The 27,942-nt window shown below is 41.9% G+C and overlaps 1 protein-coding gene across 3 annotated transcripts in view; it reads right to left on the bottom strand.

Moving 5' to 3' along the window:
• RPTOR (regulatory associated protein of MTOR complex 1) overlaps window positions 1-27,942 on the bottom strand; it is a 525,720-nt gene that overhangs the window by 458,197 nt on the left and 39,581 nt on the right. For all 3 annotated transcript variants that reach the window (XM_054976818.1, XM_054976816.1, XM_054976815.1), the window contains exon 2: window positions 12,233-12,335. In XM_054976818.1, coding sequence (XP_054832793.1) covers window positions 12,233-12,335 — 103 coding nt within the window. The remainder of the gene's footprint in view (window positions 1-12,232; window positions 12,336-27,942) is intronic.

A 27,942-nucleotide genomic window follows, 5' to 3' on the forward strand; every position in this document is an offset into this window, starting at 1 on the left:
TACCATTTACTGCTTGTTTGATGTATCATATTTAATACATTCTGATTTCTGCAATCTCAGACCTATTACTATGCTTATGTGTCTCAGCCTATTGGCTGCATTGACTTACAATGGGTAATCCACCTGGCTTCTCAGTGAAAAAGGTGGACTATAAATAACATAAATAAAAGAAATTAGTAGGGTACAAATACAACAGATTTTCCTCATCTTGCCCAAACAGCAGCTATTTTCTCTGCCCCTGTCCCCCACGACGGCGATTTTCCCACCCTCTCCTGCCACTGGGGTGCTTTTTTCATTTTTAAAACTCAGCAAATGAAAATCATTAGATATAATGTTGTAATAATCTGTGAATTGTTTTCTGTTAATTCCCAGCCCTTTTTTTTAAAAAAAAAGCAAGTCTCTAGCCCCTTTCATTAAAGATGTCTACAACGAAAGGGGCTAGAGACATAGTTTTAACAAAAATGAAAGTTGAGAATTCACAGATACGCAGATTGTTATAACACTATAGCAGTATAACAATATTCATTTGGCGAGTTTTAAAAAAAACAGAAAATGCCATGAAGGCATGGCGGGTGCGTTGGCTTCTGCTAGGAAACGGGCAGGGAAGCTAGAAGGGAACTAGCCCTGTGGAAGCCCTGGTTTTGCTGCACTGTATCAATTGCTGTAGCGGCAGTGGGGGGACTACACAAGCCTGTCCCGTGTAGAAAGCACCCGAGAAAAGTGGAAACCGAGACACTGTCGGCACTATCCGGCAGAAGAAGGGGATGACAAACAGCTAGTTCCTGTGCGGACATAATAAGACTGTGTCCCCTGGCCCTGCCCTCAATAGCATTATAATAGGCACTCTGGCAAAGCAAGATGTTTCCTGGTTACTAAAATAATAATTGCATTTTGCTTCTTCCACTGGCAACAATATGAAAGTACAGTCTCCATCAGCAACTGAAATAAGCAAGGCTCCCAAAAGCTGTTAGTTCACAATTATACCCAGATGGCTACAGTACTTTTAGCACGGAGAAGGAATAAAGGTTCCCAGACAGAACAGAGCATTTACTGTTCTGTTTTTTTTCCCTCTGTTATGAACTGTTTTACCTATCTATTGTACTGTTTTGGTCACTAAGACAAAAGGGGAGAAAGAAGAAAATTTCAGCTTTACAATTAACCAATTTCTAGAGGTCTCAGCAAACCCTTGCCGTATTGCTAGCCTAGTTCTGATCCATAGTCTCCATTAGGGGATGTATAAAGACAGAGATTTAAGATCAATTGCACTGCTTCTGTTCAGTATTCAGCTCCTTTATAAGAAAGATTTTTCCCCCTTCACATAGTGTAAGGTATACATCTTTCTTAATGACATTTTCTGCGTTCTTCTTGGGGCACTTAATTCCTAGTCATAAAGTAAAACCAAAATGAAGGACAGGTTTCAATTTCTCTTTAAAGAGAGAGGAAATATTACAGAAACACTGTCGATCACCTGGAGTGAAAGCCGCCTGCTTAACAACTCTAGCATCCAAAAAGATGGATGCAATAGTGTTTTTCAGCTCATTCAGGGCAAAATTACAAAAGATACATACACCTATCCTTCACCCTCTTTCGAGACATAACTGCATGTTCGTTTCAGTATCAATCCCAAAGAGACATGAGAGAGATTTAAGAAAAAGCAAAAGGAATAGAATTTTTTTTTAAAAAATCACTGGGAAGCTATTAAAATATTGCATTTTAAATCTGTTTTATGTTCAGAAAGGTACAGATGAAGAAACTTCTCTTATGGTGCCACCCTGAAAACTGGTAAGATGGGCAGTTGCCCGTTCACACGCACTCTCAGTGGTGGTTCCCACTTTGTGGAGCAGCCTGCCTGAGGAGGTTCCACAGTTCTGTCATTCCGCATAATGCGTAAAACTGTAATATTCAAGACAGCATTTTTAAAAAGAGATTAAAACTGTAATAGACTCAACAGGCTAGGAGGGGACCTTAATAACAGAACGGTCCATTGCAATGATGACTGCATGGATTGCCTGCTTTTACGGCATTGTCTTGACCCTGTAATCCACTATCTTTATTATTTACAAAACATCTGCCTTAGATGACTTGTAGTACACATTCATTCCTAATTCCATCATTCTAGTCATATTGCATTGTTTGTTGGTTGTCTGATTGCACTGTTTATATGATATAATCCTCGAGTCTCAGCAAGAAAGGAGGACTACAAAGTACAAATGAATGAATGAATGAATGAATGAATGAATGAATGAATGAATGAATGAATGAATGAATGAATGAAATTGTTAAAGTATCACGCACACTTGCACTAGGAAGAAAATCAGGGAATACCCAACACCAGCCTAATTTTATTGTTAAGCCCCTGACATTCCTACCTGGAGGTTGGCTGGGAAGCAAAAACAACCTATGGGGAAAAGCTTGAGTTATCCCCTTGCAAGTTTTTGGTCAGGTTTAGGGGGCAGACAGTAGGTTTGCCAATCTCCAGGTAAAGCCTGGAATTCTCCCAGAATTACAACTGATCTCCAGACTATAGAGATTAGTTCCACAGGAGAAAACAGCAGCTTTGGAGGGCAGATTCTATCGAATCACAACACAACTGAGCTCCCCCCTCCCCACAACTGCAACATCTCCAGGCTCCATCCCCAGGAATTTCCTATCACAGAGTTGGCAACCGTAAGGTGGAGCCTAGTAGGTCAAAGCACACAGAACTAAAAACTGCAGAAGCAACAGAAATTGGTCGGGCGGCGGCGGGGGGGGGGTATCACTTCCACCTGTGCAGATTTCAAGATTGGGTTTTTATCTTACTCTGCCTCCACCTCATTTTATTCTCACAACAATCTTGTGAACTAGAGTAGGCTGACCGAGAGGGAAAGAGGAAGCATTGGGCTAAAGATCATGAAGCCCAACATCTCCCAGCTCCTACTCCAATCTAAGTACTGCATTGCACCGGCTATCAATGCTGGGAGGAGCCAGTGTGGTGCAGTGGTAAGAGCGTTGGTCTAGACAGGGATCCCCAACGTGGTATGCATGGGCACCACTGCACCTGCCAACACCTGTCCTGGTGCCCGACAAGTGTTTTTAGAAAGTGGTTGGGGCCAGGGGTGCTTTTGCCAAGTGTGGCTTCTGAGTGGCCATTAGAAATTTCATTGGCTGTACAGATGTCTAAAAATACTGCTTTGGAAGAAGCTTCTTCCACAGCTCAAGAATCTTAACTGTGTGACTGAAACTTAGATGTGGCAGCCATTTTGTGGCTGGCTCCACCTTGTGCAGCAGCCATTTTGTGGCAGCAATTTTGAAGCTGTGCCCACTATACAGTGAAGGAATTCCTAATGTGTCCGCAAGATCAAAAAGGTTGAGCACCCCTGATCTAGAAACTGGGAGGCCTATGCTCGAATCCCCACTCTGTGGAAGCCTACTGGGTTACTTTGACACAGTCATATGCTCTCAGCCTAACCAACCTCACAGGGTTTTTGTGAGGATAAAATGGAGAAGAATGATGTAAGCTGCTTCAGGTCTCCATTCGTTAGAGAGATGGGGTATATATGAAGTAAAAAAAATTAAGCCCAAATAACATATCTGTAGTTTAATCACAGAACTCCTTGATCATGTGTACTTTAATCCTTATCAAGCCCTAGCCTGGATACTGCAGGCAAGCCTGATCTAAGCGGTGTCAGCCTTGTTTAGTAATTGGATGGTAGATGGCCAACAAACACCAAGGTTGCAAAAGCAGGCAATGGCAAACCACCTCTGTTAGTCTCTTGCCATGAAAACCCTGCCCGGGGTCACCGTAAGTGAGCTATGACTTGAAAGCAGTTTTCACCACTACCAATCCTTATCAAAGTCCAAATCTGAAGCGACTTTAATATATTTTGAAAATAATAATCCCATTGTCTTGTGTAAGTACTCACAGATATTTTCACACATTTTTTCAATAATTAAGAGCAGATGTTTGTATACCCAAAATAAGGCAAAACATGTTTTCCAAATTTTCACCCTTGGACAGTGCAATAATTAAACCACTCAAATAAATACATGTATAAATTAATTAAAAGATACATAAACACTATTCTGATTTTTTTTCTGAGAAAAGCATCATTGCAGATTTGATTCTGAGACATAAGAGCATTTTTATTGGAGAAAGATTTTGATGCATATCAATGAACTCTGGCCCTAGTATAATACCTTTAAAAGATCAATCAATTTACAAAACAGCTGCAAAATAGAAACATCTGTCCCTAATGTTATGAGTGACCTTTGACTTCAAATGAAGATTCCTCTATTTATACCCTAATCAGGTATCAGAACCTGAGTCTGGACACAGGGGTTTTAGGAACAAAATGGGCTCTATCTAGTTCACAAAGAATAAAAACGTGGTCATCTTTAAAATGTCACAAGCCTCCTGTTTATTTTTTCTGTAACAAACTAACATAGCTACTACTCTGGAATTATTACCAAGTTTGGGATACTATGTAACAAGTAAGTAAACAGAGATTGAGGACACAGCATTTGGGGAAAAAACAGGGTTGCACTTATGTGTAACTGTTGCTCATTGAAGTCTTCTATGCAGGCACACACAGGACTGCACATGTGCAGGCCTGCCAATTGGTAGGTTTCTATTAGTTCACAATTGATGGTGTTGATGGGTCCTAGGGTGTAATGGATCCAAGACAGATCTGATCAACTCCAGGCAGTGTACTTCCCCCCCGCCCATCATTCCTGCTTGGCAGAGGCATGCTGTGAGGGTATCAGGCAGCACATTTATGCAAACAACCGTCTTAATGGGGTACCTGCCTGTGGGTCCACCACATTGGTTCTGGGAGGAAGTGGACCAGTTCACCTTTCTCATCTGAGGAATAGATCGACAGACATGGAGTGAGCCAATGGAGAACAGGGAATCTCGATGATCTCCAGCTCATCTGCACCTAGTTTGATGGGAGTCAGCTTTTTGTTCGGTGGAGGGTTTCAACTTCGTTTTCACCTCTTTGGGGGGGCGATTCCAAAGTCTCATATGGAAATTTGCTCATCTACGATGACCTCAATCTCTTAGGATGCAGGTCTGAGCACAAACCACTTGGTGTCGGCATCGATGATGGAGCCTTCCAGACTGACTCCAAGGGGTCCCTGGACTTGGAATATTGTTAGATCCAAGTCGTAACTGTTGGATCCAATGGACCCAGGGCACTCAGGTTCAACATGCTTGATTGTACTGAATCCAGTCAATCCACGAGTTCCACCAGGGTAGAGGACTTTGCTGCTGGGCTGTTGGTGGTGGAAAATGCCCTTTCCCAGAGAACTGCCTAGAGCTAGGTGGCTCTCTTGGGATGGGTTTCTGGCATGAAGATCTGGCAATGTGCTTACTTATGCCCTTCTTCCAGACAAATGAGACAAAGAGAACGAACACCTGTCTCGGTCATCTTAGTGCTGTGTTACATGCACTTTTAAAACAGACATGACATGATCTCACAAATGTGCTTTCTCTCTCATAGGCGAGTGGTGGAAGATGCAGAAGGCCCAGAGATGAAGAACTCTCTACAATCATTCTTCTCCAACTGGCAGCAAAAGAGGATCTGAGAATTGGGGCACCACCCCTTCTAGAGTGTGGGCTGTTTGGGCAGGAAACAGCCACGCAGGCTCTCTGGGAGAGGAAGGCACCCCCTTTCCAGTCTTAAAGCTACAAAAACCTACTGATCAGCAAGCATCTGCCTGTGCAGTCCCATGCAGACTGTACAGAAGACTGACAATAAACACAGTTTTGAGTCCTTTTCATATGAGTTTGCTGTAAGACACAACCACTTCCACAGCAAAGTCTGTGTGTGGCTGAAGACCCCCTCACCCGGACTGTCGACCTTTGTCTACTTTCCAGAAGGATCAGACAACTGATCTAAAATAAGATCAAAACCATGGCACAAGTGCTTGCCATACCAAAAATCACCCGCCTGGAAGTATCAGGAAAGCAAGTTCCAGGTCTATTGCTGGGGCTGCTGGGAAATTTAGTTTTGTTTGAAGAAGAAGGCAGAGGTATTTACCTCCAGAAAATATGTTATTTAGACTGCTCTTTACACTACAGAAATCCAATGGCGCCTTAAGAATAACAACATTTATTCCAGTACGAGCTTTCATGAGCCAGAGCTCACATCCTCAGATGCAATCAAAGAAAGAAAACAGTTTTCCTCATTTTTATTCAGAGAATTACAGAAGGGGAGAGGAAGAGGGAAACTGAGCTAAAAGGCACCTGGTATCATTATTCAGACATGGTTCTCTGTGGTAGAGACACATAATGGATGATAACCAAGGCCAAAGATTCAAGTCTCTCATTCTGTGAAGATAATCAAAAGTGCAATGAAGTAAGGAAACAACAAACTAATTAAGGGAGGATGATACAACATGTTCACAGGGCTGCCAAATCCCCTGCCGTGAGGTTAGGGTTTGGCCCCTCTGCAAAGCACAGGAGTGCTCCCAGGGTGGCACGTGGCCTGTGCGATGACGTCTCTTCCTGGAAGTGACACGCACACGAGGGAGCAACAGCGAAAGGTAGGTGCTGGGCCTCCAACCTCCCACCTGGGGGGTTGAGGGACCTGGCAACCCTACCTGAGCTCTTGTTGCCCATTGCCACTCCAAGTAGTGGTACAGGTAATTTTTTTAAAATGATAGCAGTGCAAGCGTGACAATGTCACTTCTGGGGGAAACCTGGAAATGACAGTAAATAAGCCCTAGGAATCACCAGAAACTCTGTGGCAATTCCTGGAGCTACCTGCCATCACTTTCCGGGTTTACCTGGAATTTATGTCATCACACATGTGCCGCCGCCCCCTCTATGTCCCTGCCTCCAATCCTCCTGCTGGTTGCCAGGTTCAGCTTGGCAACCCTCATTAAAAACAGTCTATTACAGTTTCTAAAAAGTAGGCCCTGTTGGGTTGTTAAACAGGGGAAGGAGGAAGGTATCAGCTTGCTTTCACTTCTGAATTCAGCCCCAGGACCAGGATTAAACAATGCTTCTACTAATCTCCCCAACTGAAGCAGTTCTGGTTATTTGTGTGCTCTCGCTTCAATGAGAATTACTGCCAGGTAGACATGTATTACAAACAAGAGGGGGACGTCTCACTCTCTCCTAGCCATCAGTCCCCATGTTTCCCTGCCACCACCAAACTTTTTGGACACTAGTGAATATAGATGGGCATGAACCGAACTACGACCCCAAAAAAACGCACGAATCTGGCCGGTTCGTAGTTCGCAAACCAGTGGTTCATGGAAGCTTGTTTCTATGAACTTCCACAAACTGGTCTACTGGTTCATTTAGGACGTATTAAAGGGGCAGTTTAAATGGCCATTTCCCCAGGAAAATGGCCATATAAACTTTTCCTGCCACTTGCAAGAGGCAGGACCCTTTAAACAGCCCAAACCCCAGCCCCCACCCCCACACTTACTTTGCCCAGCTGCCCTGTGGGCCCGCAGCATCCTCCCTCTCCTCCCGCGAGGGGCGGCGGCCACTTGAGGGGCAGGAAGGCTGTTTTCAGCCTTCTCCACCACCCTGCAGGCATGTGCAGTGGTGAGGGAGGCCAAAAATGGCCTTCCTGCCCCTCAAATGAATGTTGTGGACCAACACAGCAGGCCCATGCAGTGGCGGAAGAGGCCAAAAACAGCCTTCCCCCCTCACAGGAGGAGGGGGAGGAAGCCATGGGCCCACAGGGTGGCTAGGAAAGATAAGTGTGGGGGTGGGGGCTGGGGCTGGGGTTTGGGCCATTTAAAGGGCCCTGCCGCTTGCAAGGCAAGAAGGGGCCCTTTAAACTGTCAAATGCCCCTTTCCCTGCCACTGCTAAGCAGCCAGAAAGTGGCATTTAAACCCCACTAACCATGAACCAGTTCGTGAACTTAGCCCAGTTCGTGCCAGTTCATGGTTCCTGGTTCGTGAAAACCCACAAAACACGATCCTCATTGTTCAGTTTTTTTGTGGTTCGTGCCCATCTCTACTAGTGAACCTCTGAGTATGTGCAAAGTACTAACAAATGGTTGAGCATAGGCAGCTGGGCGAGGACACTTTGTTGACCCAGCTTATTTTTAACCAAAAGAAGAACTTTATTGTCTTACAATAGAATATAAAATACAAAGAGCATACAATACACAGGAAGATACAGCACACTATTTAGCTAGCAGCTAAATAGGAAAAGAAACTTACTAATGTCTATCTACAGCACTTGAGAGTTACAAAGATACCGTTGCATCCCTTCAAGATGGGTGCATATCGAGTTGAAGACTCCAGGAGTGGCAAAAAAATCCCCTACTTCCCCATTTTCTCCATCATAGATAAGCCACGTAACACAAAAGATTGCGAAGTATTTTAAACACTATCCTCGGGTTGGAGGGAATCCTCCTTCCTCCTTGGGAGTTAGGATCAGCCTTCTCAGAATCCATGACTAGGATAACCTCTAGCACAGTGATGGCGAACCTTTGAGCCTGAGAGGTCAAACTGCGACACAAAACCAACTTATTTATTTCAAAGTGCCAGCACTGCAATTAAACCTGAATACTAAGGTTTTAGTTAAGAAAAAACAACTCATACAGTTGTCCCAACTCATACAGTTGTCTCTCTCTCTCTCTCTCTCTCTCTCTCTCTCTCACTCACTCACTCACGAGCCACAAATGAAAGTAAAGCAAGTTAAATCAAAGCAGTTTGCCCTTCTTTAGACCAGCAGCCCAGCTTGCAAGCACTCTCTCTCACTCACTCAAGAGCCACAAAGCAGTTTGGCCTTCTTTAGAGCAGCAGCCCTGCTTGCAAGCACTCTCTCTCTCTCTCACTCACTCAAGAGCCACAATCAAAGCAGTTTGCCCTTCTTTAGACCAGCAGCTTGCAAGCACTCTCTCCCTCTCTCTCTCTCTCACTCACTCAAGAGCCACGACTGAAAGTAAAGCAAGTTAAATCAAAGCAGCTTACTCTTCTTTAGAAAGCCAGCCCCAGCAGCCTTGCTGCTGCCTCCACTTCCTGCTGCTAAAGAGACGGGCAGCAGGAGGCAGCCTTGAGGAAAAGGAATCACGTGGGCAGGGCCAAAACCCATGTGATCTCTGCTCAAAGCTACTGGAACGCCGTTGCAGGCATTCCCCCTCCAAATGAGCCCTGGACCTAGCAATCAGCGACTTGGCTCGCGTGCCCACAGAGAGGGCTCTGTGTGCCAGCTGTGGCACGCATGCCATAGGTTCGCCATCGCTGCTCTAGCATGTCTGACATGGAGCTAGTTTTTATGATGGAGTAAACGGCTTAGAAAAACATCCACTTCTCCATCACAGGGTGACAGCTTAAGGAAATGGCTATGTCCTGCCAGCTTTACGGCACCCTTCTTCCTGAGAAGAAATTTGCTTTCCCAGGACTTGGGACAGAAAGGTGAATAAAAGGCTAGCTTGATATCTGGGGGCCTGTCTGATATCTTCTTAGCATGACACCATGTATCAGGTGCTGGCGGCAACCCTAAGGACATCATACTTCCAAGAGAAGAAGCAACATTGGGATCACCTTAAAAAGAACTGGGCTAGGCTGGTGCTGCCAGAGATGCCCAGAGAAATAGTGGAAGAAGCAGGGCCTGGGTAGTCTTGTAGCTCTGAACAAGCAGCTGGCAAGATCAGATCTACATACAAAGACACCAAGATAAGAGAGTGTTTTATATCTCCCTACCTTCATCCCACGGACCAGTAAACCTGGGGACACCAAGATTGTAAAAGGGAGAGTGGTGACTGCCAAGCGACAATGCTCTCCTGTTTGAGAGCAATCCCAGCATGCTACTCAACGGGAAAAGGACTGAACTCAACTACACCATTTATTCAGTGCACTAATGTTCAGTTTAATGTTTATTAAGAACACTCCAAAACAGCATTATCTGATTGCTTATTGTTACAAACCTTGTTTGTGGTTTTAGGAGTTTAAGACTCTGAAGAGCAAGGAGAAATCCATAGTTATCTTTACACAATTTAACATGCGTGCATAAAACTGTGAGGCTCTGTTAACAGCTCTGCAGTAAATGCCAAAGTCATTTTTTAAAACCTACTGCCTTCTTAGCAACTGCATTAAACCCAACGTTGCAGCAGCTTTTTAGGATAAGAAACGCAAAAAGATCCTTTAAACTATAGAGAGAAAATGCTCAGGCCATACAGACCAAAATTCCTATGTTTTTAAGGAAGCCCCTTACATTAACTTCTTCAGTTGCAGAATTTCTTAGATGTTATTAACCTATTAGAGTACTTACTCTACTAATTAAAGGAAGAAGCAACCCCCTTTAGATGGCTAATACCCAAAGGACTCCTCTTTCAGTATGAAGGACAAAGATTTAAGATTAACTCGATACATAAGATGGAGAACTTTATGGAAAGACATGGAAAGAGAGGAGAACAGAAAGATGGACAGAAAAAGAGAACTAAAAACGAAGGAAAGGTACAAAAAGAAGAAGAAACTCCACTTCAAGACCACTCAACAACATCTGAGGAAGAAGAAAGACCTTCAAAACAGAGGAACACAAAACAGAGCCCAAAACCAATGCGAAAAAGAAGAAAAAGAAGTGATGATACTAATAAAGGGAAAAGATAATGGAGCAGAAACCAATAAAAATCTTCTCAACCAATATTAACGGATTAAACTCACCAGGGAAAAGAAAGCTTTCAAACAATTAAAAACATTAAATGCAGATATTACATGTTTACAAGAAACCCATATTAGGAAAAAAAGATCAGCACTATTTACAATGCAAAAAACTGGGGGACGTCTTTATATCCACAGACCCAACTAAGAAAAGAGGTATAGTAGTATATATTAAAAACTCACAATAGAAAATGCCTCATTGGGAGTATAAGAAGGACTGGTTTCACACTTTGTACAGTGATACAATAAATAGAACTCTATTTGGTTCTATTGGAATATATCACTGCTCGGAAACTTTTTCTTCTCTATCAACTTGAATTGATCGCAATGACCACAACTCATTTTTGTCAAGCTTCAAATGCTGAAAAAAATCTATGCTTCTGTGACCCCAAAACTAAACTCAAACACAGAAACAGCTGGTGGTTTTATGAAATATTTGCATATGGATTCGTGTCTTTCAAGGATAATATGCAAAATATCTCACCCAATTAATGTTAATCAGGGCCCATTTGTTCCCAAAGAAGAAAGAACATCCACGTTCAACTAAGGCATCAAGAAAAACCAACTTAACACAACCAACTGAAACACAGGGATTTCCCAAAAGAAACAAAACTTGATTTTGTTTTGACAGCCCTCCAATCAGGAAATTACTGCCCATGCCCCCAGCTTCCTTAAGCCTACATGTTTTCACAGTGAGAAACAAGTCCACGCCACATAAAGTAAACTTTTGAAAGGAATTTATTTTTCTGTGGTTCTTGAGAGCTGTGGTTCTTGAAAATTTATGATACAATAAAGTTGGTTAGTCTTAAAGGTGCTACTGGACTCTACTATTTTGCAGCTACAGACTAACACGGCTAAGTCCTCTGGATCTATTACCTCATAAGGCAATTAATTAAAATCTTATGCAAAGTTTAAAGGTTCTTGCTGTGATTTATATAATAACTAAAGGCAAAAAAGAGCATACTACAACATAACTTAATGAGGCTGACCCAGATGTGATGAGATCAGACTACCTGGACCATCCAGGTCTCTTCCTCTGAAAGCCACCAAATCAAATGAAAGCCGTCTTCTCGGTATATACTTAAGAGGTATGTGCAGAAGTGTTCTTGACTATGTCGATTCCACATAGATTTCCACAGGTGTGGAGGACAACAATGTTCACTGATTCCCCCATGCCATAAGAGATCCCCCCCCAGTTCCCTCACCTAAACTATTCCGGGGTGTTCCTTGCCCTCCAGGAGCAGCATTTGTGGAGGGGTATCTCGGCTGCTCTGGGAGGGGGAAATTTGCAAAAATCACCCCCACACACACCCTACACCTGTGAAAATCTATGTAGGATCCAACCACAGTTATCTGCTCCACAAGTACAGAACTCCGAGCATCAAAGGACTCACCAAGACCTGAGGACACGCCTCTTCCCAGAAGCACTGAAAGCCTTTTTTTCATCTGGGTTCCATTTCAGCAGTGTGAATTAACCCAGTCAGAAACAGGGTGATTAAAGCAACACTTTGAAGTGCTCGTTATTTTTAAAGTTGTGTTGAAAGTATGGTCACCTGTACTTAGTATCTCAAGACAGGGTAAGATAAAAGTTCAAGGAAAATAATAATTAAATGAACGTACCTATCCAGCACTCAAGACGGGCACAAGGAGTCGTCTTCACCACATCAGGAGGGTCAACACCAACATTTAGGCACAGTACTAAGGCAACACTAACTGTCTTCATCTAGAAAATGGAAGAAAATGGTATAAGTGCTTTGAAACAATAACATACCATAACTGTCCAAAAAGCTCATGTAAATATATCCAAATGCAGATGATTAAAAAGGAAACTGCAACTGAGATTCCATTAAAATGTAGCATGGTCTCACTAATATATTTATTTTTTAACTGTTAGATTGTTCTGTAAATCTGGCTATTCACTGGGTTTGCAGAATGTGGCACCTAAGCCCTGGGTAACACCATTTTATAATATAATAATAATAACATCCTATTTATATACCACCCTTCAAGACAACTTAATGCCCACTCAGAGCGGTTTAAAAAGTATGTTATTATTATCCCTACAAAAAAACACCCTGTGAGGTGGGTGGGGCTGAGAGAGTTGCAGAAAGCCCTGACTAGCCCAAGGTCACCCAGCTGGCTTCAAGCGGAGGAGTGGGGAATCAAACCCGGCTCTCCAGATTAGAGTCCTGCGCTCTTAACCACTACACCAAACTGGCTCACACATGTCCATTATATATTGCAGGGGTCTCCAACACGGTGCCCATGGGCACCATTCCTCCCACCAACACCTCTCCTAGTGCCTGCCAAGTGTTTTCGAAAGTAGGTGGGGCCAGGTGGGACTTTTGCCAAGGATGACTTCTGATTGGCCATTGGAGATTTGATTGGCTGTGTAAATTTCTAAAAACCTTGCTTTGGCAGAAGCTGCTTCCACAGCACAAGGACCTTCACTGTGTGACTGAAGCTGCAGCCTCCATTTTGTAGCTGGTTCCACTTCCTGAAGTAGCTGTTTTGTGGCAGCCATTTTGAAGCTGCGCTCATCACATGGTGTCAGAATTCCAAATGTGCCCCCAGGGTCAAAAAGGTTGAGGACCCTTGATATATAGTCTTCTGTTGCCATTGTGCAGACAATGCAGGAAATGAATGGAAATGCATCATGCGTGGAGTCCTACCATTCAACGGGCAAACATATGGGTTCCCATTCAAGAATGACAAAAACCTGCATAGTGATTGCCTTGTTTATGCACATGCGGCCGAAAGCTGAAGCTCAATTCTGCTATTTAACAGGGGAAACACACACACCCAAACTACTGAGAATATTCTCACACTGTCATAAAGAAGGCATGTAAATATTCAACTACCCAGTCTGGCAAATAATCACTTCTAGGGAAATTTTTAAAAACTTCCCATTGTAAAAAGCTTTCTAATTGTAAAACTGGAAACAGACCTGTTCTTTTATTTCAGGCTACTGATATGCAACAAAGTAGGTACATATAAGGCAGGTACTCTATTTTTAAAAAATGTGTGGCCTAGAAATTCCTGTAGCAATGTCACTGCAGCCTATTTCTACGGGAAGCAAAAATCCAGGGGCTATTGAGAAAAAGTGGAGACCCTTATACAGATACCATTAGAATGTATTACACTTGGGAATAAAGGTACATAAATTTCTGCATTCGCAAGCATCCATTAAATACAAAAGTGCATCCTCGTCCTTCATGAGTTGATTTCATTCTTTTTTTTTTTCAGAAGACACATAACTGGGCAGCACATACGTCGTACATTCCTGAAGCTCTTATTTCTAAAACTCTTAGTGCAGCTCTATGGAAGACTGATTGCCAGTGGACTTCTGCCAAACATCATGGATTAAGCAGAGTCCAACTGAAGTGCTTTATTAAAAAATAATGGAAAGTCCTTATTCAAGATTCCCAAATCAATAATGCAACATTGCAAGCCTTGCCTTAAGTGACCACTCAGAAAACCAACAAAACAAAAGCAGCCTGAAAGGTGTTCTCTTACATATCTCCAATAGTAACCTCTTACTAATCTCTTAAAATAATGGGCATCTATTGCAGAAGTACCATACACCACAGTTTCGCCATACGTGCTTGATCACAAATGAACGGAACTTAGCTCTAAGCATATTATGTCTTCTCAGAACCAGGTTAAGGGCTTTTTTAATCCTAAGAATCTGCCTATACCACATCCTTACTGTGCATTTATGCTGACTGTCAGCAGGGCTTCTTTTGGGGGGAATGCGGGGGAACGGAGTTCCGGAACCTCTTGAAAAGGGTCACATGGCTGGTGGCCCCGCCTCCTGATCTCCAGACAGAGGGGAACTTAGATGGCCCTTTGCGCCGCTGAGCGGCACGGAGGGCAGTCTAAACTCCCCTCTGTCTGGAGATCAGGGAGCGGGGCCACCAGCCATGTGACCATTTTCTCCTAGGGCAACCCACTGAGTTCCGCCACCTCTTTTCCCAGAAAAAAAAGCCCTGACTGTCAGCATAAGATATATCTGACCAGCCTTATCTGCAAAATGCAAAACTTGGAAATTATGCATGCCCTTACCTAACATAGTTAAACCACCAGACTAATAAACTTTATCACTTCAATTTCAGCCCTACAAAATATTATAAATTAATTTCCTCTCCCTGCTCTGGCTTGAATATGGCAGGTTTAGGCTATTCCAATATCAAAAAAATAATAATTATGTATGACCTGGAAGGGCTGCTCATTAAATTTGCTGATGATACCAAATTGGGAGGAGTAGCAAACACCCAAGAAGATAGAATTAAAATTCAACGAGACCTGAATACTCTGGAGAAATGGGCAGCTGCGAATAGGATGCAATTCAACAAAGACAAGTGCACAGTATTACATCTGGGCCACAAAAATGGGAAGCACAAATACTGGTTGGAGGATACACTTCTGGGCAGTAGTATATGTGAAAGAGATCTTGGGGTAAGAGTGGACTGTAAACTAAATATGAGCAGTCAGTGTGATGCAGTGGCAAAAAAGGCCAATTCAATCCAGGGTTGTATCAAAGGGGCCACAGCGTCGAAATCGCAGGAGGTCATAGCCCCTCTCTATACTGCCTTGGTCAGGCCGCATCTGGAGTACTGTGTGCAGTTCTGGAGGCCTCACTTCAAAAAGGATGTGGACAAAATGGAGAGGGTGCAGAGGAGAGCGACGAGGATGATCAGGGGTCTGGAGACTGAGCCCTACGAGGAAAGGCTGAGGCCTTGGGAATGTTTAGTTTGGAGAAGAAGAGATTGAAGGGGGAACATGATTGCTCTCTTTAAGTATTTAAAAGGCTGTCATTTGGAGGAGGGCAGGGAGCTGTTCCAGTTGGCAGCAGAGGATAGGACCCGAAGCAACAGGCTTAAATTACATGCACAAAGGTACCGGCTGAATATTAGGAAGAACTTTTTCACAGTCAGAGTAGTTCAAAAGTGGAATCAGCTGCCTAGGGAGGTGGTGATGAGCTCCCCTTCATTGACAGTTTTCAAGAAGAGGCTGGATGACTATTTGTCAGAGAAGCTTTAGACTGATCCTGCACTGGGCAGGGGGTTGGACTAGATGGTCTGTATGGCCCCTTCCAACTATATGATTCTATGACCTGCAAACAATTTAATTCTGGTATTACTAGACTTTCCTGTATAAGAGTTTGAACAACCATTAAAGTCTCAGCCTAGCATAACTTCATCCTCTTTAAAAGTCTAAAAATGTTACTTTTTTAAAAAAAAAGTACTGCTTTTGAATATTTGAGCTCATAGCAGCTACCAAAACACAGACTTTTATAATCCATGCAACTCTTTACAATTACGTATCTATCTTCTGGATCAAGAATTTTACACTTCTTTATGAAGTTTTGTTTAGGAGCAATAAAAATACCCATCCCTTTATCTGTGGTTTGAACACGCCAATAATTTTTGATCTTTAAATAGATTGTCTGCCAGATGTAATCTGTATTCCCTTAAGAGGGTCTCTTGTAGAAAGACCACATAGAATTCTTCTATTTATAATACTCTATTGATCTTTTTTTAATTGGGTGATTAAAATCATTACCATTCAATGTTACTGTATTAATATATTCCACCTTTATTCTTCAAAGAACAACATACTGAATATTATCAGCTCTGTTTTGTTTGTTACTTCTTGATTTTTCAGTATCTGTCTTGTGAGGAATACATATTATAATGTCTAACAGGTGCTGTGTTTCTTCAATACTTTTAACAACTACCCCCTCATCCTCCAGAACAATATTGAATTTAAAAATAACTCTCCATCCAGCTGTAATGGATCTTCCTTTACTAAATAATGAAAGTCAGAAGTTTCAACTCTATGCACCTCCTCAGTATGTCTGAGTGTAAATCGGCTAAGACTTCAATTTTCTCTCTTCAACTATTTTTCTATTCCATATTGAACTTAGTATAACTTCTTTAACTGTAATACATTCTACAAAAATTTCCCTAATTAGTTTCTTCCTGTAAGCAAATTCTAATTTTATTTAACATACCAACTCTATTCCCATCTCCATTCCTATCAATGGTCCTAGTCTAAAGCAGGTATCGAGTTTCAAATATCTGGGGGTGATGATTCAATTCTCTGAGGCGAGAAAAGCTCACCACGAGTATGTTGCCGACATTGGTCATAAATCTGCTCATGGTATCCTAAGATTCTTTTTTACTAAAGGTGGGCAATATATTTCAGAGGCCCTCTAATTATACCAAGTTTCGCCCCACTGGAAAAAATGCAATCAAAAATTTTAAGAGGAATTTTTCGATTCCCCAGTTGTGTTACCAGTGCCAACCTATGCATTGAATCTGGCCTGATAAGACTGGAGGCTAAGTTAGTCTTGTTTCTATAAATAGATGGCTTAAGCTAAACCATTCCCCTCTCTATCTTACATCACTAAGTCTTAGGGACAGCTTCTGTTCTATTTGGCTCAAGATAGTTTATCAAAAGCTGAATTTGTTAGGGTTTTCCCCCAAGTTTCTTCTATCAAGGTCCCTAGACCAAGCTAGGGCCCTAGTTAACCAAAGGACACTAGATATCGAACAGCAGGGAGATATCGATACAGTCCCTCACTTTTTGGCCTCTATGAAAATGACATATGTTGTAACCCCAGCAGCCTATTTGTCATTATTAGAGATTCCATCCCATCGCAGGACTTTCTCCATGGCCAGATGGAACATCTTCTCCTCTGCAGCAGTCGAGAGATGTTATAAAAAGGTCCCAACGGCAGAGAGAGTCTGCTTCATTGAAGTTTTATCAGGATGCTCGTATGACAATCCTACAACCCTTGTTTAGATTTTCTCAAAATTCTCCTTTCGATAGCATTATGAAGTTTTTATCTGATGCAATTCCTCAGCTTACATTGTCTTGCACCAGATTTTTTGCTGCAGCTTATAGATTTCACAAAGAACACCTAAAGTAGCTATCAGATATATGAAATGGGAGTTCACTATGGCCCATGATATATTTTCTATTCCTGAGTCTTGTTTTTAACCTATACCGTTTTATACTCATGTCTGTACATTTTATTATTGTTTTTCTTCAGTATAATTTGCTTGATCAATCTGTGCTGGTTTTGAACCGTAATAATAATAAACATTGTAATATAATGATTCCAGTTGCAAAACTCTTCTAAATAGTCTTTCAAAAAGGCTACCCGAATCTTAGCCGTCTGCCTCTTCTGGAAGTCTTCATCGTTTTAAATTTGCCTTCCTATCTACAACTTTTTCCCCAGCTCTTCCTTCTGGAATGTTACTTCTTGTTTCACCTCTTCTTTAGCTGTATCTGTTTTTTCTTCATAAACTTGTAATCTGTTTTGAGCTTTCTATCATTCATCTGCATTGCTTTTTTGGTTCTTATCCTGCTCTGTATACTTTTCACCCCAGTCCTGTAACTCCCCTTCCTCCCTCCCCGTGGCCTCTCTTTTAACAGCTCCTCTTTCTTCCTCTCTCTCGGGTTAATTCAGTTTTCCTCAGATTCTTCTAACACCTTAAAATATATATATTCCTAATATCTTCAGTACTAATACCTCCAAAAGTACCTTCCTCCTAGAGATCTGAAGGCCTGGCAATAACAGAACTGGGGGATTATTTTTCTAACCTCCCTCCCCCATGGAAATCGTTCAGTTTTTCGGATGAAAAAATTAGGAAGCTATGAAGAACACTGAGAAACACTCCTACCAAATATTTGTTTTTCAAATTAGTGAAATACTTTTAAAGACAAGGTTATACTCACTCAAAATACATGGCATGAAAGGATGAGGATTTTATTTTCAAATTTTTCAACAAATTTTAAGAAGCAGCAGGGGGAATGGAGTTCTGGAACCTCTTGAAAATGGTCACATGGCTGGTGGCCCCGCCCCCTGATCTCCAGGCAGAGGGGAGTTTAGATTGCTCGGTGGGGAGGGCAATCTAAACCCCCTCTGTCTGGAGATCAGGGGGCGGGAACACCAGCCATGTGACCATTTTCTCTGAGGGCAACCCACTGAGTTCCACCACCTCTTTTCCCAGAAAAAAAGCCTTGAGAAGCAGTATAAAAATGTTTTTTTTAATTAGTAAGATTTTTTTCACACAAGGTCTCACCCACTCAGACCATTACGTTTTTCGACTGGGTAATTTTTGGGTAATTGGGAATTTTTTGTAAGCACTAGGGGAAAAAACTCCTATAAAACGTATTTTTTTCCTTTTGGAATAACTGAAATGTGCTAAGACAGCAGGGCATGTAGCCGTTTCAAGCTGGAATTTTGACTGCAGAAAAGTAATGCATTTATACTTTTAAATTCCATAAATATGATTGATACAATTTTATATGTTAAGTTTTAAATTATGCATTTTTGTCGTTAATGCAGAAAAACAGGTTTACATTTTAATTTTATATATTCAATTTTTCAATAAATGGGGGTGGGTGGGAAATCCCCAATTTTCAAATTTCTTGACATTTTATATCACTATCTCTTCTCTTTCAGTTTTTGTATCTTTTTTGGTCTTATCATCATTTAAGATGCAATTGTCCCCCTTTAAAAATTCTTTATCCATGTGACTTGATGTGAACTATATCATTACAGCCACATCAATACATCATTAACTTATAATAATTAATATAAGAATAGAGCATTCAGCCAAAAGTTATTCAGTTAACAGCATTACAATTAAAATGTGTAAGGGGATCAGTAATTTATGGAGCAATCTTTAAGAGACTCGTTTTATTCAATGGGGCTTACTTCAAAGAAAGCTTTGCAGCCATAATCAACCATTACTACTTAAACAAACAGATTTCAACTAGACAAACACTGGAACTGTATTAGATGCCTTAATTTTTCATTACTCGTGCTAAGTTTTTAAAAATTCAATATAAATTGATAAATCCTTTAGAATCCCAGTGTATCCCTTTGATCATTAATACATTAAATTCAGTTGTTACTTTTTAGTCCACCATTACAGTTAATCATAGAGATAGTCAAAAAAGGGGAAAATGGATTTAAGATGGTGTAAGACAATCAAACTGTGCCCACATATCCCAAAGAACCACTCAACGATTTTGGTACAATCACATGGGTGCAAGCAGAGGAAACAGGCTTTGGATATGGGGGTACAGGAAGGACAGGGAGTACAGATTTACTATACGCAACATGAGGCATAATCTGATACACGATCAAGCAATCGATACATAAGATATTTCGGTGGAGAGTATCTTCAAGTCACAACTGACTTATGGCAACCCCTGGTGGGGTTTTCATGGTAAGAAACTAACAGAGGTGGTGTGCCATTGCCTGCCTCTGCCCCCCTGGTCTTCACTGGAGTTCTCTTATCCAATTAGTAACCAAGGCTGACTCTGCTTAGCTTCTGAGATCTGACGAAATCAGGCTCACCTGAGCTATCCAGGTCAGGGTATAAGACATTTTACCTTCTCTTAAATACAGCATGCAAGCAAAAAATCTCAGACAGCTAAAGTTAAAGTAACTGGCTCAGTAACAACCTCAGAATTAAATTACAGAACCCTAGAGAAATAAAGTGTAACAAAAAGTGGACAGAAATAAACCATTTTATTATTTCATAATAAAAGCAAAACAAGAAAGGTTAGATTAAATGATGTTGTTAGGGGGATCTTCTTCAGACTGATCCACACCCATATGGCAAGTAGGACTCATTTTAGGTGCATAATGTTGGGCACTGAATGATAGCCAAGATTTTCCCCAGGTCCAACTTTTTCAATATTCTTTATCATCAGATGGCAAGACCAGGCTTGTAAATAGCAGGTCACCTGTGACAAGTTCTGCTGCCAGCAACCAAGCATGGAATTTTTTTCTGAACTGGGGAATTCAGTGCAACAAAAATGTGGACAAGCGAGCTACTAAAATTCATGGAGTGGTATACAAGGCTAGGCAAGATGTTTAATTCAGTGGGTACAGAGAAAGGAAAGAAAGCAATTCTGCTAGTGAAGCTAAGTACATATAGAATCAGAGGGTTGTAAGGGATCTCTAAGGTCATCTAGTCCAACCCCCTGCACAATGCATGAAGTTCACAACTACCACCCCACACGCATACCCAGTGACCCTTACTTCATACCTAGAATATGGCAAACACCATGAGGATCTCTCATGGTGAAAAGTGCTACCTGACCCCAAGGTGGCGATTGGCCACGAGAACTAAGCACTGATGTGACCCTTCTTGCCCTCCCTCCCATGATCTGCTTAGGTTCACAGAATAAGCATTGCTGTCAGATGGCCATCTAGCTTCTGCTTAAAAACTCCAAAGAAGGAGAGCCCAACACCTCCCAAGGAAGCCTGTTCCACTGAGGGACCACTCTGTTAGCAAGTTCTTCCTAATGTTTAGCCGAAAACTCTTTTAATTTCAACCCACTGGTTCTCGTCCGACCTTCTGGGGCAGCAGAAAACAACTCTGCACCATCCTCTATATGACAGCTCTTCAGGTCCTTGAAGATGGTTATCATATCACCTCTCCGTTGTCTTCTCTCTAAGCTAAACATACCGAGCTCCTTGAACCTTTCATCAAAGGACTTGGTCTCCAAACCCCTCACCATCTTCACTGTTCTCCTCTGGACACATTCCAGCTTGTCTATATCCTTTTGAAATTGTGGTGCCCCAAACTAAACACAATACTCTAGGTGAAGTCTAACCAGAGCAGAGTAGAGCGATACCATCACTTCGTATGATCTGGACACTATGCTTCTGTTGATAGAGCCCAAAATCACATTTGCCTTTTTAGCTACCACATCACACTGCTGACTCATGTTCAGTGTATGGTCTACTAAGACCCCTAGATCCTTTCCGCACATACTACGGCCAAGACAAGTCTCCCCCAGCTTATAATTATGCATTTGATTTTTCCTACCTAAATGCAGAACTTTGCATTTATCTCTGTAGGCCCTGTTAACTGGAGATGGACTTGAAAATGTGATCATTTGGGGATTCTTCAAAGTTGGAGCAACCCTTCTTCATCCCTTCCCCAAGTTCTTTTTCCAGAAACCCAAATTAAAATCATTCTTCTGGTATTACAGCTGCTGGTGGTCCCTAGTCCCTGATAAACAGCTGTTGGTGGTCCCTGGCACCAAGGGTGGCCGCCTAGTCTCAACCAAGACCAGGGCCTTTTCGGTCCTGGAACCAGCCTGATGGAACTCTGTCTGTTGAAACTAGGGCCCAGCGGGATTTGCTATCTTTCTGCTGGGACTGTAAGATGGAGATGTTCCACTATACATATGGTTGAAGTCAGGGGAAGAGCAAGCACCCTGCTGGTCTCCTATTGAGGGGGGACTGAAACCCTCCCTCACCCCAGCTTTTCCACCAACTCACCTAATACTGTTTACCAGCTCCCACCCCATGGGATGTATTGGTTTGCGTTGAGCAATATGGGCTGCAGCATAAAGTTGTATGTTTTACTGAATCTTATGTTTTTCAATGTGGTTTTATTGTGATTCTATATGACAGTATCTGCTCTGAGCCCACTTCAGGGAGAGCGGATTATAAATTTAATAAATAAATAAAAATAGCTTTGTGCTTGCTTTTAAACAACTATTCTTTCTAGCTATGTGGTTTAAGGCATCCTTTAAAAATGGATTAAAATGTATTCCTGCAAGTGAAGCATTACGAAAACACGTCCTCGATAAATCATGAAATTGTGAATGGGCCTACATTAAGCTCTGTTGTTCTAATTTCCCTCTGTATGGTAAACCAAAAGAAAAGGAACGGTAATCTCTCTTTTTAAAGCAGTGGTGTTTATCCTGGCCCCAACAAATGCCACCTGACTGCTTCATTTTAGAAGAGTGGAAACTCACAGACCATTTTCAAAGGCAGTCCAACATAAAGCAAAGCACATTACTGTGATTTAACCTGGATCGTGGCCAGGTCACGCTTTTTGAGGTATGGCCATAGCCGGAGTATCAGCTAAAGCTGATAAAAGACACTGAGCGCTAGCAAGGAGATCTGGGCCTTCAACTGTAGGCCAAGACGCATCTACAAACTTATTCCATCAAAGGGAGAGCAAACCCATCCAGGATAGGCAAATCTGCAGTCCTTGAGCAGCTTTGTCATTAACCAACAGCACCTCGTTCTTGTTTGGATTTAGGTCTAGCCCTTATCCATCCCATTACTCTCTCCAGGCACCTGCTCAGGACTTCCACGGACCCACCGGACTCAGCTGTTAAGGCTTTAATTTGCTTATTAGTGAGTGATACCTTACTCCAAATCCCCAATAAGCTCTCCCAGTAGTTTCATGTAGATGTTAAACAGCAAAAGGGACAAGATGGAACCCTGTGCAACCAAACTGCATAAATGTCATGGGGAGAGCCAGTTTGGTGTAGTGGTTAAGAGCACGGGACTCTAATCTGGAGAGCCGGGTTTGATTCCCCACTCCTCCACTTGAAGCCAGCTGGGTGACCTTGGGCTAGTCACAGTTCTCTGGAGCTCTCTCAGCCCCACCCACCTCACAGGGTGTTTTGTTGTGGGGATAATAATGGCATGCTTTGTAAACTGCTCTGAGTGGGCATTAAGTTGTCCTGAAGGGCGGTATATAAATCGAATGTTGTTGTTATTAAGTAGTAGTTCCTCAGCACCAGTGGTCAGTCACATCCACTGAGTTTTCCTCCATTTGCATTCCAACCATCTACCCAACCACTTCATTACTCCAAGCTCCTCAATAAACGAAGGACTATTGTGGGCTCTGCAAGAGAGTAGAAGCCACTCTGGAACAATGGTGTCAAAAGACCAGGTCATGTTTGTATTCTACAGACTGACCAGGGCTAAGGAAGGAGCACCAGCCCTGCCTTCAGAGATGAAGTAAGCAGCTATCAAACACCAGGCTTTTTTAGTAGTGGCACTTACGGAACACCCTTCCCCTTGAGATTCACCTGGCGCCTACATTGCATTTTTTTTAGACACACCAGGCCAAAAGATCTCTGTTCATCCAGGATTTTATGTAATTATTTAAGAGGTTGATTAATTTCTTTTGCATTCCTAATTTAAGTACAGTAAATCATGGAAATATGCAGGAAGTTCAAGTAGATGATAGTCAATTCTTACAATGCTGTTCGAAAACAAACCCACCTCTGACAAAGTATAATAAAAATTACTGCCAGGTTCTATACCAATGCCTCCATCTACAGGATGTGATAAGTTTAAACCCTCAAAACAAAAGCACTGATAATGGGTGTCTAATGCCACTCTTCAACATGCTCACCCTAAATAGGCCCTAGAGCAACGCTTTATAAATCCCAGGCATGAGGTCACCATGGCACCTAGAATTTTCATGAAGACTCCATGGGATCTTCCCGCGTCTGAACAACCACTGCTTGTGGGACTATGACCTGATATTCCATTTCCCTCAAATAACACCCCTCAGAATACTGATTTGCCTGGTAAACTAATCAAGTCCCTAACCAACAGGATAACTTAGCATTTCCCTTAGATTTATTACAGCCAATGTGGTATAGTGGTTAGAATGATGGGCAAGGATCTGGGAGACCCAGGCATGAAATCCTACTCTGCCATGGAAGCTTGCTGGGTTACTCTAAGCCTAACTTACTTCACAGGATTGTTGTGAAGATAAAATGGAGAGGAGAACAATGTAAGCCACTTTGGTTTATCACTGAGAAGAAAGGTGGTGTATAAATGGAATAAAAAAATAAAATCCTATTTTTTACAAATGCAAACTTGTTTTCTCTTAGCTTGACACAAGGATTTTTGAATGCAAACCCTACATCTCTTAGGTTGATTGCTGCTACTCCCAACAACTGTTGCCCACTCCTATACCATCCCCATACCCAATGAAATAAGAACTGAACTAGTTTCAGGAAGGTCCACCCCATACTAATTGGTAAGGACAAAGTGGATAGTCATGGCATAATTCATACTGCATTAATGAATGTTAAGTAATGGAATCTGAAGACACATAATCACACACACTCAGAGGGAGAGAGAGACAGAGACAGAGACAGAGACAGAGAGAGAGAGAGAGAGAGAGAGAGAGAGAGAGAGAGAGAGAGAGAGAGAGAGAGAGAGAGAGAGAGGATATCTCTATCTATCCATCTATCGATCGATTGATCGATAGACAGAGATTCTCTCTCTCTCTCTCTCTCTCTCTCTCTCTCTCTCTCTTTCTGAGTGTGTGTGATTGTGTGTATGTAAATAAAACCTATTTGATATTTTATTTTAACATTTCTGCAGCTTTTCAAAAGACCATTAAAGGTTGGCTTTTTGCGGTGCTAATAATTCAGGACCATCCTGTTATTTCTTTATGTACGACAACACTTCTATAATAGCATTAATAATTATGAGAACTTGTGGAAAGAGGTTGCGATTAGGTTCAGTAGCAGCAACAATTAGAAAATATGGTCATTACAATAGAAGCTACCTGAAGGATGAAAAATTATACTGGTGCCTCAATTTTGAGGCTGGTGCCTCGATCCAAAGAAAATTTGTCAAGTCCTGCCATCAAACACACTTTATTTATCAGCAGTTCTGTATACTCCGAAGGACAAACTGTGTGTCATATCTACTCCTTAGATGAGTAATTTGAGATGTGAGAAAAAAGGGCCCTATATACTGCAAAGACCTCATGGGGAAAACAACATGTCTCTTTGCACGGAGCACGCCAGCCCGTCTCAAGCAACACTGTGGGAGTTGGTTAGAACTCAAATTGACTTCCCTGCTTACTTTCCTACATGTACTTTTTCATGCACAACTATACTTTTCAAAGAAATCAATGCCACGTGCTAATGTATAATGGCCCACTGATGGGCATCAAATCTAGCTTATGTGAGTATAATACAGGGAAGGTCCAACCAGGCATTATTCAGACATTAATGAAAAACCACAACCTGGCACTAAATGAACCAGTTATGTTCTCAGGGACACCCTCCTCTTGAAAACTCAGTCAATTATCCACTTCTGCTTCTTCAGTGCAAGCAGGTCTGACTTTACTTTGAAACTGACAAACTATGGTTTGTAGCTCGCACTCCCACTTTAAACAAGACTGTACATGAGGGGTTTACGACATACAGCCTGCAGGCAGCATCTGGCCCACTGGTAGACCCATGTTGTGTGACCCAAAGCCCCCTGTCCTCCAGATACATTGTTTGGATTAGCCCCAGTCATTGCAACTGCACCCATCTCTACCTACATACCCAAACGAATCTGGACGGCTTCACCATAGCAAAGGCATTGAACTTCCTACCTTGTTATGATTCTATTGACAACGGAAGGTGTGGAACAGAATAGAACCCTGTTGGTGTCGGAATAAAGTGTTCCGTGGGGATTAACCACAGACCATTTCCAGTATCCTCTAGAGCTCCCTGCCAGGACCTAATGGGGCCACATCAAGTCCTGCAGTCATATTTACACTTAATGTTAAAGAGCATAAATCCCTCTAACAGGGGAGATTATCCACCAAATTCATGAAGTCCCAGATAAAAAGCAGACTGGCCAGGATATATATATATATAAATGTATGGTATTCAAGCACATCTGGAATTGGAGGACAGCTGATGACTCAGTGAGATCCACGACAAGAAAAAGTTGGTGGCTGGCCAAGGAACCTAAAATGCTGTCTTTTTAAAGCAGATAGTGGATAATCCCAGAGTTAAGCCTGCCTGTCTTCCCCCATAAACATAACTGGGTAGTAATCTGGCCTCACTCCTTCAGAAGTTAAGAGGCTTTTCCCTCTATTTTGAAAAGCATTCAAGGCATATTTGGGGGGTTTGAGATATATAAGGGTTTTTTTAATATTGATGCTGTGGTATTTTTATTCAATTGTATTCTTATTGCAGCACTGATTTTAGTTAACATTCGATTTTGTTTGCCCTTTTATATTTTCTGGATGGGTTTTTTAGTCTTTGTAAATTGCCTCGGGAATATTTATTTAATGAAAAGTTCAAGTATAATTGTTCCCAATAAATAAATTCACTTGGCTAGCTATTTCCAGGATGGGCACAGATCCAACTGACAAGTAATTACCCCCATACTTCCAAACACCTATTCTCCATCAGTAGGTAAGAGAGACTGAAAACAATGAAAATAAGTTGTTCAAAATAGTTTCAGACATTTCAAGTTCTGACACTCAAGTGGAACCAAATATGAACATTTTATATTCAAGTACGAACTCAAAATCCGCTAAACACACAAAAGGCGGGTGTGCAGATACTACAGTGACACTTTCACCTGAAAAAAGCATATTTTTTAAAATGTAAAATCTCCTGTGAGTAAAGTATGACATACAAAAGTAGTACAGGCTCCCACTGTATACTTTCTTTTGATTTCCAACTCAAAGTATTTGTTCTGCAGACATTAAGTGTTTAATTATAGAGACAAAAAGTTATTATAACATGCGTGTTACATAATTAAGAAACATTTGCAGGATCTAGTCAAGAAACGACAGCTGGATTCACTCCCTAGTGTTGCCCAGGGCTACCAATTCAATGGCAGCAGAAGAAATCTGATCAAAACACACACTCTGACATATCCATGAGGAAGGAATGATATCCCTACCCAATAATTTATTAATAGAACTGAGAAGCAGCACAGAAGTGTTCTGTTGCTCCTGCTGCAACTCCTTCACCCTCGTTTTCCAAATCTCATATATAAGGGGACTCCTCACAAATGTTTATATTAAAAGTATTCAGCACTCCCAAGCTTGTCTAAAGCAAAGCCACCCGCATCCCCGCATCCCCGGGGTGCTCATTAAGATTCAGAACAGCAGGCAAAAAACTTACAGCAAAGCTAGAGCCATACAAATGCATAATTTATAAAGAAAGCTAGAAAGTGGAGCACACAGCAAAGAGACCGTGCGAGGAAAGAACTGGAGAGAGAGGCTGAGTGGGGGAAATCCCAAGTGCTTTCATGGCAAGAACGCCGTAGCTTCCACTGTCTCCCTTCTCCCCATCCAACCTCTTCCTGCAGCACACAAGCTATGCGGTACACATAGGCTGAATCCTAAGGCAAGCGGCTGATCAAAACACAATGTCATCATAGACGCTTTGTAAGCTTCAGGTCTCTATTTTATGCTAACAAGGGATTTAAATGATACTTTCTAGGATGCAGAAGGAAGCAGCCCCATTTCTCACACAGTTCCGTCATTCAGTATTTCACAGGAATTCCCACAGGGCTGAAAAGCCCTTAGGAAATGGGAGAAAGCAGTTTCACAGTTACTAGATAACTCATTTTATAAGCTTTATTGCTCAACGGAGAAAAAGAAAAATTGGGCCATGTCTGATTCAATCTTAACACACATAAATGTGAAGAGGTCATGTACAGAAGTTTAGCCCTATGGGAATGCAGTGCACATATCTCTTATTTATGAAGTGGTAGT

This window comes from Eublepharis macularius, chromosome 4 (assembly GCF_028583425.1).
Source record: "Eublepharis macularius isolate TG4126 chromosome 4, MPM_Emac_v1.0, whole genome shotgun sequence".
NCBI classification, from domain to species: Eukaryota; Metazoa; Chordata; class Lepidosauria; order Squamata; family Eublepharidae; genus Eublepharis; species Eublepharis macularius.